The sequence below is a fragment of the Typha latifolia genome, chromosome 14, assembly GCF_019914945.1.
Source record: "Typha latifolia isolate L0001 chromosome 14, TyphaL0001v2, whole genome shotgun sequence".
In the NCBI taxonomy this organism is placed as follows: domain Eukaryota; kingdom Viridiplantae; phylum Streptophyta; class Magnoliopsida; order Poales; family Typhaceae; genus Typha; species Typha latifolia.
In genome coordinates this window covers 2649064-2663373 of record NC_133099.1, presented here as the reverse complement: position 1 = coordinate 2663373, position 14310 = coordinate 2649064, and the positions used below count along the sequence as shown (strand labels likewise).

Genomic DNA, 14310 nt, shown 5'->3' with positions numbered 1-14310 from the left:
ATTCTATATTCACTGATAGGTTAAAACTAATAAGTAGAAATTAGGTGGATCAACTCGTTTATAATCCGAACCTAATTATATTGAACTCAAACCTGTTTAACCTCGAACTTGTGTCGGATTATTGGGCTAGGCTAAGGGAAGTTCATAGGATGGTACTAAAATATGTATCAAAGCCACAAAAGATTTAGGATACATTGAATGGATACTAACTATCTGAGGAATTAACCTAATAAATTCTCAGGCAAAAAGTAATAGACAATTTTTTTTAAAAGTACAGTTTAAATCACTAAGGAGATATATGTATTGCCTCGGAAGTCAGAATTCAGATCTGCTGGTTGAATTTTGAGAATCTCTTCACCAGTGAACTCCTTGGGATTACAAAGCCATATAGTTGTGTGTCATTCAAAACAAATTCTCAGGAATTTACTTTCAAATGGTCTGTTTCTCCATCTTCTGAAGTGGTGCCTACAGCTTTTACAATCAAGAGGTAGCTAAAATGGTATTGTTTTGCAAGCAGAACAAAATTGTCACCATAATTTGGTTCTTAAAACAACCTAATCTGAAAAGAGGTAACACATGATTCCTATTCATCCCCAGGGTCCTGTTCATCCGCTAGCACTTACACATCTAAATCTTTTGCTTGCCCAATGGCAATAAAGAACTGGGGAATTTGTGAGCTAAAATATTCTTCATCAAGTCCTAAAACAAGAGAGATCAACAGACCAAATGTATTTATCAATTTTCTTTTTGCTCCAAATTATGATCAGTGGCATTCTGCTGCAAATTAAACTACATGAGATAGCCATTGATAACTTTTTATGCAGTAGCTTGATGCCCATACCATTTATGCCATCAGGAAGCAAGAAGAGATGAAGAATGACAGAAACCAACAATAATACGATAGACCGAAAACAAAGCAAGTTTCTCAAATTTTCTGCTAACATAAACTAGCTCAATTTCAACATATTGTTATTAAACAGTAACAGAACCATATAACTCCAGAAACAGAAAGCAATAACATGAGTAACTATTGTAACAAGATGGGCTCCTGATTCCTACCATCACTTGAGCCGAGAGATGTCATCTTTGCTCTACTCAGCATTGTCTAGAGGAACGACAACACCTTAACGTCAAATATCATGAAGCTTTGAATGAGAGCTCCTAATTGGAAAGTAACCCGAAACAACAAGGATTAAGGTTTTAAAAGATTATAGGCGATAGATGGGCGGATAAGGAATCATGTAATGCCTAGGTAAACATAAATAAATAAAATAATAGTTAGATAAAAAATTAAAATACTTAGGCTAATGCATTCTTGTAAGAACTATTGTAAGCGATTAGAATCTACTAAGCGGAGCCTTGTTATATTCTATCTAATCCTAGAGCCTATGCGTTAAAAGGTGGAAGATTTTTAACCCGGCGACAATGACATTTACAGCAGGGCTTCTTCAAGGAAGCCAGATTCTTGAAATAACTAATAAACTTTTTCATGATTTCATCTCATGTTACAAGAAAGGAGATACCACTTGGCAATTGTTTGTTTTGCTTAACGTAAAAGGTGTTACCTTTTGCAATCAAAATTAGTTCTTGAAGAGGCGAGCACAGCATGTAAAAAGAATGCATTAGTAGGAAGAGAATGTTACTTACTAGCAGGAATAATTCTCGGGATTGTTCTTAATATATTGCAACAGAAGAATCTTCGACATATAAGAACAGGGGAAGAAGAAAACAATTCTAATTAAACCTTTGTTCAAGAATACGAATGCACAATAAAAATGGTAACCAAGATGGAATCACGAGAAAGAAACCTCCAAACGGATCAAAGGATTAAGATCGCGAATGCTAAGAGAAACCGAGAACCGACGGGGGATGAGAGCCAGAGAAGAACTCAAAACGCGAAACCCTAGGTCGCGGCCGATGTGAAGCCAAGGGACGGACGACGAGAGACAAATTATAATCATTCAATTTGATGATGGCTTTCCTCGTATCCATTCAATTTTTATTACTTTTTTATCTTCTTTTTTTTAGCATAATTATAATCATTAAATACATGTAATTTGATACAATTAGCGTTCAATTGTGTTCCTCTCCTCCAAATTCTATTAGTGGTTTAGACCCTATTAGTATTAGAGCTTATTAAAATTTAATTTCCGACATCACACATCAATTCGCATTCATCTACGGGCACATGCATCATTGTAAGTTTCCGTCCTAAGGTAGACATAAATCAAAGGAACGCCACTACCAGCGGACCCACCAATCCACCCTAATCTTTCTCACTAACCGTTTGTTAAATAGTTTATAATTGCTTGGTGTACCACAACACCATAGTTTTTATTATAATTGTTCTGTACCAAAGTGAATTGATACCTTGCACTACAAACCCCCTCATTCCTTCCCCTCGTCCCAAAACTATGGCGTCGCACTACTGGTTGTTATTCCTTGCACTATATCTAAGAAATACCTAACCTTATTCGTTCAGAATATCAATTTAGCTTCTATACTATAAACATTCCAATAGACTATAGCGGTAGTATTGTTACTGGTACTGTGGTACACCATGAACCACATTATTGCAGCCGTTGGATGCCATAGATTCTATGATCAACGATTCAAACAATTGCTGCAGGATTTTCCTACAGACTGGGATGCAGGCGACCGGATGGGATACGTTGACGTCTATCCGTTTGAGGAAACGACAAACGGTCGTAGAATCCGGTCGAACGGTTCTTTTCCTCTTTTACATACACAGTTGTATACGCATGTGGGCTGGCTAGATGGCGACGTTTTATCGCCAGGTTTCGGTGTTCCACCACGAGTCTGCGCTTTAGCGCTTCTCGATTCACGGGGAATTAGTAAATAACCCCCCCTACTTTCATCAACGACTTTTCGGTTCGAACCTCTGGATTTTTACTATTTGGGTATGGGAGAGAACAGCACCGTTTATTTTCTTTTCAGTGAATAAATATAATACAGGGTTTTGTTTGAAAGTTTTTCCAACTTCAATAACTCACCCAACGTCACCGACGCAGGCGTTTTTCCCTTTCCCTTGTAATCTCTTCTTCCCTCCTCTTCCCCCACAACGTTCCGTGGAGTGGAAGCGAAGAGGTCGGAGAGGAGAGAGATAAAAGAGAAGAGAGAGAGGAAGAGGAGATGGACTTCTACCAGGAGCTACTCCTCACCGCGCTTATCTCCATCCTCCTCGCCGTCCTTCTCGGGAAGATCGCCGCGGCAGGCGGCGACGAGGCGAGCGGTGGCGATCGGCCGGAGGCAGCCTCCATCGCCGTAGATCTTGGTCTTGGGCGGTTCGAGGAGGCGATTGCGGTCAAACAGCTAGAAGAAAGCTCGGAGGAGAGATTGGAAAGAGCCGTGGAGGAGAAGCTATCTGAAGTCGATGAACCTGGATTAGGTCAAATCTCTGGCGAGGAGATTGTTCAGGAGGTCGATATCGAGAAGATTGAGGGCGATTTCTTGCAGGAGGAGAAGGAGACAGTCGAGAAGGAGGTGGTAGAGAAGGGGGAAACTTTGCTTCATGGGGAGGACGAGTGGGAGGGGATTGAGAGAAGTGAGTTGGAGGAGAATTTTGGAGTGGCTGTGAGTTATATTAGTAGCGAGAGAGGTGCCGAGGAGGTGTCGAAGCTTGGTGGTGATCGGCAGATGCTGTTGTATGGGCTTCACAAGGTTGCCACGGAAGGGCCGTGTTACGAGTCGCAGCCGATGGCGTTGAAGGTCTCTGCTCGGGCCAAATGGTACTATTGCATCCCTTGCTTGGTTGTTCTTCATCAACTAATTCATTTATTATATGTTTATAAGTGTGCTGATTTTTTGTGCTTTGATTTTCTTTTTAAATTTTTTCAGTTTTACGTCAGATTGGTAAACATAAGATATTCCTGCTTACTTGAGCTAATTTAGCGGTCAGTTTGGAAAACAAATGGTAAATCGCATGCTATCCATCATTATTTGGATATATGCGACCAAAGTGCAGGACAGTAGTTGGATCTTGCTGAACCTCGATTGTTCTGTAAAGGGAGTAATTATCCATAAATCCATATATGTGTATGTATCTTGTAAGCATTACATTCTGAGTAATCAAAAAAGAAGAAAAATGTGGTAGAATATAGTGGAAGGATGAACAATAGGTTAGAACCAAGATAAAGGAAGGAAAATTGCAATACTATATTAAAGGAGATGATGTTAGAAGTTTAATCTTGTATAGCTGATCAGTGAGACAAAAGATACCGACATCGAAAACTATGCTTCAGGTTGCTCTTCTTCTGCTAACTCATATCTGTTATGGGTCTTTGGCACACTAGTTTCTCAAACTTTAGTAGGCTCTCTCAACCAGGCTGACGGCTCTCCAGTCATGAGGGCCATATTATGATGTGTAGTGCGCTGAGGCTTTATTGGTTAGTGGATAACAGATTTTTTTTTCCTTTTTTCTTTTTAGTTTCCCTTTGTTAGCTAGAACGTTTTGCAGATCAGAAAAGAGACAAATTTTCCTTTGATCTTGGATATGGTTATATTGAATGCTTAAGGAGAAATGGCTTACTGTAATTTTGCATCTTATTAGAGAAGAAGAGTATCTCTGACTTTTGGAAGGCTCTGTAATATGGTGCTAGGCAAGCTTGGCAAAAGCTTGGAAACATGAACCCAGAGGTGGCTATGGAACAGTATGTGGACCTTTTATCTGAAAGCATTCCTGGATGGATGGGAGAGAAACCCAGGGTAAGTTCCCTTTTCTTAAAATAATGCATTGTATGGATATGAGGTACAAATAATTTATTTACTTGCAATATTTCCTAGGAGGAAGCCGAACATAGTGGTGGCAATGATTCTCCAGGTACAGGAGTGCCCAAAACACAAGCACCAGATTTAAGTCCAACTCTGCAGTGCCCTCCAAGTTCCACAGGAGAAAGGTACTCATTGTAATTCAGGACATGGATGCTTAAATGCAATTGGTCACCAGTTGATTAGTGTATTGCCTTACAGATTTCCAGAGGATTCTTCTTCCATTGAAGTTGATGATGCAATCACTGGCCAGAGGCTCTCCAAGCAAGGTATGCGAGTAAACTTTCCAAGGTTCTTTTATATTTTGACCTTTTTCTTACTGTGCATGCCTTTTAGATGTATCAGCAATTTTATTTGTGATTACCTATTTCTTTTGTTAATGCCTTTTCAGTTTAATCTGATATTATTACACTATTACTCGGGAAAGTTTTCTATATAATGACCATTGTGGAGGAAGCTTTTCCTGACAGAAGCTGAATTACGTCCTTTGGGTAATGCTGTATACAGTCTACTGTCATGTAATATTTTCAGAAGTTTTGAGTTTGTTAGATATTAATGTGCACTTCTTAGTATTAGTGTTTGAAGCCTGGCTGACAATAGGATTTATTATGAGTATAGATGACCAGTTAGATATCTATACTAATCAAACTTGTGGTTGTTTAGACCTTGGAACCTGCCATCTTGTCCAAGAATTTTAAGTTTCTTATTGGCTCCTTGATTACCTCCTTTTGCATGAATTTAGCTTCCCTTGGTTCGCTTTGAATCTTTCAAATTCTTAAATTTTGATGTGGTCAGGTTCTTGGGTGCTTTATTTGCTCAAACTCCTAGCCTTCACAGATGTCTCCTTAGAAAAAAACAGTAGGTAGCAATCAGTTTCTAGGCAACCTCTTTTTAAAATTTAACAAAAGCTTATTTTGTAAATCATCAGGTCTCTGATAAAGAGGATGTCATTAGAACCCTTGGAATGGGATTTAGGATTTGAGCTTAGGCATTAACAATAGAGAAATAAGGAGGGAGGGAGAGACCAGTGACTAGTGTTGTCATCTCCTTCAAATGTAGGGTCATGAGATTTCCTATGAAATCACCGGTGATGATAATATCATAATAATTATCATCTCGAAGACTAAAATTGAGAAAAGCAGTCAACTACGTGAATCTTAGATGTGGACAAGATTAGATTAACTGCAACCTATGGTCACAAGTTATTGTGATCTGATACAAGTACTTTCCATCTGCACTTCTTCAACTTATGCTGATTATTAGGAATATGGGATGCTTTGTTAAACTGCATTAATCAAATTGAGCATCATTTATTAGTTGTAATAAATGTTACTTTGTTAATTGTAAGAGCTGCATGATCAAATATAAGTATTCCATGTTCATCTACCAAATTATAATGCAATAATAAACTGTATTTTGAAAATCTGACCATCTTGTTGACAACGGAGTCAATATTTCATGCACCTGTAGTCTATCACTAACTGTAGTAGGAATCACCCCCTTAGTCAGGTAAATAATCATTTAGGAAGTAATAAGAGATTTAAAATAAGCAACTGTGTGTAAGATCTAAGATGGATGTGGATGCCACACTGTTGGGAGTTTTGTGTTGATACCTTGATAATCATTTAGGAAGTAATAAGAGATTTAAAATAAGCAACTGTGTGTAAGATCTAAGATGGATGTGGATGCCACACTGTTGGGAGTTTTGTGTTGATACCTTGATAACCAAGGTTGCTGAGTTTTGATTGTTCCCTTGAGTTTCTGAAAATGTAAGAACTTAGTGTGTATATAAAAAGTGTCGGCTGATGTCTGGTAATCACACAACTTTAGCAAACACATGTTGGATTCTTTAACTATTTGAATTCATTCTTAATGCATTTAAGTATGCTTCTAGGTTGGTCCTCAAGTACCCATCCTTGAGGTATGATTCTTATCATATGTGTGCAGTTATTTCATCTTACTGAAAGGATATTGATATCTTCTCATAAGCTTAAAGTCCAAAGTTCTATTTCTATTTGATATTCTTATACTCGGTTTACATTTTGTTACAGGACTGACAAAGGCCTTCCTACTCAACCTGCTCTCTCCAACCAGAGTGACATTCTTAGCTTTCTACTAGTAAGATGCGCTGATCCTGTTTCTGAGGACTCAGTTGACCCTAATCGGTTAGAAGACGATGTTGTATGTTCGTTTAGTTGTCATCGTCACTCAGCCTGATGGGTAGCATCACTTTAGTGCTTGGTATGTAAGACTGTATAGATGTACATAACAACAATCTTATGTGTGTATAATGTGAGCTACATTTATACTTGATTCTGTACTAAGAAAATAAATATCCCTGATGATTCCTATGTTAACGGAATAGTGAAGTGCTTTCCTGTTTGAATGCGATGATCGTATCCTGGAATCATTTACCACCATGGCATGCAAGTTTAAGAAGCTTTTTAAACCTTTCTAGGAGTTGAGTAAAATTCCTTCATAGCATTTCTTTTTCTTCTAACCCGCTCTTACTTATGTATCCTTCTGTGAACTATGACAAAGTTTGCTTCAATATGCTGGCGGTCTATACCTACTCAATGAGCTTACTATTGATTTATATTGAATTTGGTCCACAAAACATAAATAGGTGCAATTAATTATGTATAAAATGTAGGATTTTTTTCATAATTGTCACTGAAAATGTTTAAAATATCATAATTGCCATTGCATTTTTTTAAATATCATAATTGTTATTAAAATATTTTGGCTCCTTCATAAGTTTGGACGAGTTGCTTGCAAAGGTTTCGTCCAAGAGATTGAATTATAAAAAATAAAAAATATATATAAAAAACGGGGTGAAAGTTTCAAATAGCACTATGTACTAATAATACTCCCATATTTGATTATCTTGTAGCCTGGCTTTTCCTCTCTTTTTTTCTATATATTTTTTTATCTAACGTCTTACTGTTACTTTAGCTTATAGCATATGTAACTCTACTAATTAAATTAACAAAAATATCTTTAGAACACCAAATCAAAGACCTCTTTCTAAAGTCCCTGTATCTAATCACTCTACCCAGACACCACTACAGCAGTCTTCTTTCCACCAAATTGAAGTTGATTTCTTTCTTTCCACAAACTCCAAAGCCAATTAGCAATTTGGAACAACTTAGTCTTCTTTAATGGTCAGTTCATTTCAAAAAAATATTAACTTTAGAGAGGCATACAAGTAAATAATAAATTTTTAAAGACTATATCAGCACACAAAAAAAAAAATCTTTTTCAATCCCTTTTCATAAACAGCAATCATCATCCCAAACCCACTCCATTAATATGATTAACTAGAGTACTTTTGCATTTGATCTGCAATTTAAGATTATTAAAGATGGAAAGTATCTGTCCTAATTAATCCTTTCGTTAGAACTAAATCCAGCGTTTGTTTGGGTTTTGGGCTTGCTCTGAACTTGGTTAGTGACCCTCTTAGCCTAGTTTATTAACTAAATATTATTATTTTTTCTTAGCTAAGTTAAAAGTTGGAAAAGGTGTGAAAATACAAATAATACTAATTACTTCAAGCATTGAGGGAAAGAATTTTTTTGAGGATGATGGACAATTATATTAGTTTAAAATAAATTGAAAGTTAGAAATTATAAATTTGACGTATTATTTCTTGGAAAAATTATAATGGCTGAAGGGCAACTACTACTTTTTCTACCGTGTACGGCTAATTCACATATACTGAATTTGGACATCTTTATTAGAAATAAAATTATAGAAGATTAAATAAGCTTTTTAATACATTTAAAATAATTTTAATTAATTTTTTATTATATATATATATATATATATTTTATTATCTAAATTTTAATTTGTATTATTTTAAATATGTTGAAAAGCTTATGGAGTCTCTATAATTTTACCTCTCATTATTTGATCAAATATAATAAAAAAAAGTGACAATTACGTTTTAGTTTAGACTGCACAGGAGTTAAGTGATTAAGTTTTAAATATAAGATAGTTTTCGTACAATTAAGCTAAATCATGTAGTAAAAGTGTAATTAACATTTGTTTCATTTTGCTCTTTTTAAATTATCCATAAAAAAGTGCTAATTATATATTTCACCTTAGTCTTTCCCGACGTCCTTCTATCAAATCGGTTCATAATTATCTAATGCGAAAAGACAGGAGGTAAAGAGAATGATCAATTAATTTCAAATTAATTACGAATAATTTTATCATTATTTAAGAGCCCAAATTGAATTAGACAAATGCCCAACTCTTCCTCGAAGCCAAAAGGAAGTATGTCTCCCTAAATTGCCAACCGTCCCGTCCCTTATTACAAAAATTAACCTTTAACTAATATACTACACGAAGACTATCGATATAAACTGAATAAAAAATTAATTCTCCCTCGATTCATTGATAAATCATTGTCCGCAAATAAATAAGTAATTTAACATATGTAATAAGGAAGAATTGTCACGTTTCCTACAAATTTATATAGTCTCGGTCGTTCTATATAGTATTTAGCATTTCAACTTTCAAAGGGGTTTAATCAAACTACCCCCCCCACAATTCAAGAATCAATGCAGAAGATACACAAAAAAAATAAGATTGCTACGTAACACCAAAAACAAAACTACAAAGACCCCAAAATTAATCAACTCAATTCCTAGCTGCCCCTTCTACGGCCATACTCCTCTTTGATCTCTTGCTCGCCTGGATCTTCCGATATAACTTCCTAGTCCTGAAAGCCAACAGTAAATCCAACCCAAAACCAACAAGGCAAGCCAAGGCCATGATCACAAACACAAGCCGGTAGCAGTGGGCGCCGACGCACGTGTTGCCGCCCCCGGCCGTCTTGGTCGCCTGGGCATCGTAGAGCAGGCCGGCGAGGAGGCCGGAGAAGAGGAAGGAGCCGAGGGGAAGGTTTAGTATGAGGATGTTGTATATGAGGCCGTAGTACTTGAGGCCGAAGAGCTCGGACGCCGTCGGGACGGTGATTGCAATGCGGACACCGTAGCATATCCCGACGACGATCGAGCCGATGTAGAGGGAGCCCGGCAACGCCAGGGCCATGACAACGTAGCCCACGGCCATTACGATCTGCGACGCAGCGTTCCACAGAGGACGAGGAGTTGCACTCTTCCTGAAAAATAGATACAAAATAAAATTTAATAATAACAATTTTTTTAAAAAGGTATAAATATATATTATTGATTTGTCACCTAACAACTTAAAATCTTATTTATTATATACCACATTATACTAATATAGTATGTAAACAACCAATTATTTTAATACTTATAATTATTTTAGTAAATTGCCAAACTATTTTTTAAAAATTTATCACATCAAATATAATTATTACATAATATACTAATTTTTTTAAAAAAAAAATAACATAACAATTGATACCGGCATAACTCTCACAGTTGTAATCCACCCACAGTGTTCTTAAATACAAGTTTGATTTGAAAAGAATAAAACCTAAAGTGTGAAAAAAAGAAAAGATAAATAGAATAGAATTGGCAAATTGTGACAAGAGGAAGAAGGCAAAGGACTGGTAGATGAAAACAATGGTAAAGTAGAACCCACTATGTGGAGCCCTTCATCTCTAATCTCTTTGAGAACGTCAAAAGAAGTCCATCCGGGGAAAAAGATGACCAAAATGAGGACAAGAGAAAAGTTGGTAAAAGACAAGAATAGACATCTATATCTTTGAATTGGGTTCAAAGGAAAGGATTTTCCCAAGTGACCTTAGTGGTTTTCTCAGCATGCCATCCATCGAGCTACAGTGCCTTACATAAAGAATTAGCATCCCACGCTTTACCAAACATAAGTTAGCTTGAAGATAGATATTTCGTATTAAGCAAGTGGAAGATTTTTAAGTGTTTTTGAGAATATTTTTTGACAAACTTGAAAGAAAAAGGAAATTGGGAGTTGGGAAGTTCTAAAAAAATCTAACGGATGGATGCACTGATCTCGGGGTTAAAAAATAATCATAATAATATCGGAGTATTAAATGCAAGAAGGTAGGAGAAGGGGATATGGAATTAATGCGTACTTGACGAAGTACTCGGAGATGGTGCCGGAACCGATCCGTCCGAAGAATCCCCAGATGCTGGTCATGGAGACGAAGATGGACACGTCGGTGTAGCCCATGGCGAGCCCCATCTGCCCCAAGTTGTTCATCACCGCCAACCCCGTCCCGACCCCGCAGAGGAACGACACGAACAGCACCCAGAAGTCCACCGTCCTCACCACCTCCATTATCGTGTGTTCATCCCCGATCTCCACCGCCTCCTTCCTCGTGTTCGCCTCCACCGTTTCCTCCTCTGGAACTAGCAGCGGCTCCGTGATTCGGGCTCCCTCGACGTCGAGGTCTGTGTCTCTCGCTGCCTTCTCCGTCCTCGCCTTCAAGGCGGCGTAGATCGGGACGGCGGCAGGGGCGGCGAGGAGGAGGAGGAGGACGGTGACGAAGGCCTTGGAGATCAGCGCGCCGCTGACCCCCGTGAGGTCGAAGAAGAGGAGGTAGACGGCGATGGCGACGGCGAGGGTGTTGATGGCGGCGAAGTAGCGCTCCTCCTCGGCGGTGTCCTCGGCCTCCACGTCCGCCTCTGGGGTCTGGCGGAGGAATACCATGGCGGCGAAGCAGACGGCGGCGGGGACGACGGCGAGCATGAGGAGGAACGAGGCGGGGTTGTCGGCGAAGAGGGCGGAGCAGAGGTCGGTGAAGATGGCGGTGCTTAACCCCACGTAGCCCTTCAGGATCCCCGACACCGGACCCCTGTTCTTCCGGAAGTTCCGGATGCACGTCACCAGCACCGCCGTGTTCATCCACGTCGTGCTGTTCCCACCCAAGCACAAGAACACGCACATCTGCATACGCTCCACAACTAGTTATTACCAACCAAACACCCAACCTGTTCGACGCAATGCCTCAAACAACATATCAAAAAAGGAGAAGAAAATAAACCTGCCAGTAGGGAAGAGGGCGGATGGTTTGGCGAACGACGAGCCACTGAGCACCGTAACCGACGATGCCCTCGAGGGAGCCGATGAGGAGGATGATGGGGGTAGGCAGGCGGTCGGAGGCGAGTCCGGCAAGGATGCCGAAGGCCTTGCCGACGTCCTTGGCGACAGAGAGGTTGTTGAGCTGGAGCTGCGTAAGACCCATCAGGGACTTGAGCGCGTCGGAGTAGTTGGAGAAGGTGTAGTTGTTTCCGGAGATGCACTGCACCCAAACCGCCGTCACGAACCCGAGCCACTTGAGCCAATTCCCTCCCGCTTTCCCTCCGCTTAACCCCATTATCGATATCTCGCACACTTCTTCCTTTCTCAAAACCTACTAGTGGTTTAATGTGACGAAGGAGACGAGAGGGAAAGCGCTACTTTTAGGCATCTCGGTGGTTTGGATTTTACCTGGTAAAAAAGAAAAATGTCGCCAGAATCACAGAACAAAAGTTACGGAAGAAGAGAAGTGTACAAAGAAATGTCGTAATGAGAGGAGTAGGTGGGGGGGGATTGGGGGAAAAAAAAAAAGGAGGCTTCTTTCTTGCCCTCTTTTGAGAGTCTTCGTCCACTGGACGGCTCTCGTTATCGTGTTTTGTTTAGTTGGAAGGATGGAAAGGAATTCACAACCTTGGAGGCTGGAGCTGCGGAAGGTGAGCTGCCACGTGAGCCGCACAAACAGACAACAATATTCGCGTCCGATTTAGACTCAGGTCGCATACGGTGTCGCAGCCCGCCACGTGCTTATTCTAAGGAGTCCGGTAAAATGCTGCATGGTTATTATTATGATTTATGAATACTACTACTCTCAACTATTTTTTAAACAAAAGTTAATAAATAATTTCTTTTTTAAAAAAAACAGGACACCTTCTGTTTTTTTAATTATTATTAACATTCCATGATATATTATTCTGCTCATATTTTAACTTTTATTATCTTAAAAATATATTGGGTTAACTTGAGTTGATATTTAATAGATTTTTCAATTAAACAGCATATAGTGTAGGATATTTCTTTTATAAAATCCTTTAATGTAATCAAATAATTCTTTCAAGTGGAAGGACATGGAAATCACGTATTAACTCTTAAGAGAGCCTTTATATTTCTGTGGGTGGAGCAATAAACTATTGGTCGGTTTTCTCTTAGTGCATGAATATATCTAGTGGATTTCATTCGAGAATGTATCTCATAGATTTGGACTGTTCCACCTTCTGTAGTAAATTGCAACTCTGGAACATCAATGAAACTTTTGTCTGATAAACTAAGATGAAATTGATGACATTAAATATCTTCTTCTCATATATATATATATATATATATATATATATATATATATATTATTACTTGCAATGTTTCTTAAATACTAAGTTGTTGTACAGAGTTTAAGATGCGTGCATTTATTATCTGGAGGAAGTCCTTTCACGTCTTCGATCTCAATGCTATCCCATAGTTTAGCTATGGCAGAGAGGACATCGGAAAAGAGAGGGGGTAGAAGAAGGGAGGACTTTCTCTGCTAGGGCCAGTGATACATCGATTGTTTCACATGGATTCCCAATAGGTTTGTTGGACGGTTATTCTTAAATTATCCCATTTCCCATAATTTATTCCTAATCATCAGATTCAATTCGAATTAAAGTTGGGATATCTATGCTAATTGGGCATCGTTATTCGTGCACTATCTGAACTCTAATTATTGGTGCACTACCTGAACTCTAAGCTGTTTGCATCATAAATAATGAGAGTAAAAGAACTCTTATTTCTACTTACTTATTCGGCATCGCTTATTTTAAGAATAAAATTCATTCTAAAATAGATATATTTTTTGTTATTTTTAAAATGAGTTCTTTATTCTAGAAATAATTATTTTTTTATCTGTATTTTATAATAAGAGTGTAATATATATTTTTGATGTGATATAAAGTAAAAAAAAGGTAAAAAAGTATTTTATTTTTTATAAATTATTATGAATACTCTTTGATTTGATATAAAATAGGTTGATGTGATAGATTTTAATGGTAAATTAATAACTGAGTTAGTATGCGGTATCAAATGTAATTTTGATAAATAATGCTTGTATCGTAGAATGAGATTATTATGGTGTTAACTGTTTTTCTAGAATTAGGTGTTATATTTTGGAATAAGAAAAAAGTTATTTAGGAACGACAGCTAAGCATCCGTTTACTTTAAAAATATTTTTTTTAAATTTAAAATATACTTATTTATTTTTGATTAATAGCTAAATATTATAATACTATATTATATAATATAAATATAAGTCATCAAAATTACATTTTATAACTCAATTACTATTTTACTCTTGATATTTATCACACCAATCTACTTTATATATCATATTCATCGATATCCTTTGAGAACGATATAATAACCTCTTGATCAAAACAGCATATATATATATATATCATATTCATCGATAGCGTTAAGCACTCTTAAGGTAAATAAAGTTAATTATTTCTTCATATAATTAAAATCTAATAGTGTCTCTGTTATACTAATGCTATAACGATTAAC

General features: G+C 37.7%; 2 protein-coding genes and 1 long non-coding RNA gene across 3 annotated transcripts; 1 reads left to right on the top strand and 2 right to left on the bottom strand.

Moving 5' to 3' along the window:
* Positions 1–921: 921 nt before the first annotated feature.
* LOC140801197 (uncharacterized) lies at positions 922–1968 on the bottom strand. Its single transcript, XR_012111392.1, has 2 exons — positions 1648–1968; positions 922–1161 (listed from the first exon to the last, which is right to left on the bottom strand). It is a non-coding gene; the product is annotated as an uncharacterized lncRNA (long non-coding RNA).
* A 1030-nt stretch (positions 1969–2998) lies between these two features.
* LOC140801330 (uncharacterized) lies at positions 2999–7145 on the top strand. Its single transcript, XM_073156384.1, has 5 exons — positions 2999–3749; positions 4620–4725; positions 4804–4916; positions 4990–5057; positions 6840–7145. Exons 1-5 carry the CDS (start codon positions 3154–3156, stop codon positions 6905–6907), a joined length of 951 nt encoding a protein of 316 aa, XP_073012485.1. The 5' UTR covers positions 2999–3153; the 3' UTR covers positions 6908–7145.
* A 2106-nt stretch (positions 7146–9251) lies between these two features.
* Positions 9252–12386, bottom strand: LOC140800825 (protein NUCLEAR FUSION DEFECTIVE 4-like). The gene is made up of 3 exons (XM_073155707.1): positions 11747–12386; positions 10835–11649; positions 9252–9916 (listed from the first exon to the last, which is right to left on the bottom strand). The coding sequence occupies exons 1-3, from the start codon at positions 12077–12079 to the stop codon at positions 9433–9435; spliced, it is 1632 nt and encodes a 543-aa protein (XP_073011808.1). The 5' UTR covers positions 12080–12386; the 3' UTR covers positions 9252–9432.
* Between the last annotated feature and the right edge of the window lie 1924 nt (positions 12387–14310).

What these genes read in the sequence shown, in the direction of transcription:
- LOC140800825 (XM_073155707.1), bottom strand. Translation starts at nt 12,079, where the DNA reads ATGGGGTTAAGCGGAGGGAAAGCGGGAGGGAATTGGCTCAAGTGGCTC. An exon ending in GCCCTCTTCCCTACTGGCAG is followed by an intron (nt 11,650 to 11,746) that starts GTTTATTTTCTT and finishes GAGCGTATGCAG; the next exon opens with ATGTGCGTGTTCTTGTGCTT. An exon ending in ATCTCCGAGTACTTCGTCAA is followed by an intron (nt 9,917 to 10,834) that starts GTACGCATTAAT and finishes TCTATTTTTCAG; the next exon opens with GAAGAGTGCAACTCCTCGTC.
- LOC140801330 (XM_073156384.1), top strand. Translation starts at nt 3,154, where the DNA reads ATGGACTTCTACCAGGAGCTACTCCTCACCGCGCTTATCTCCATCCTC. An exon ending in GTCTCTGCTCGGGCCAAATG is followed by an intron (nt 3,750 to 4,619) that starts GTACTATTGCAT and finishes ATATGGTGCTAG; the next exon opens with GCAAGCTTGGCAAAAGCTTG. An exon ending in GGATGGGAGAGAAACCCAGG is followed by an intron (nt 4,726 to 4,803) that starts GTAAGTTCCCTT and finishes AATATTTCCTAG; the next exon opens with GAGGAAGCCGAACATAGTGG.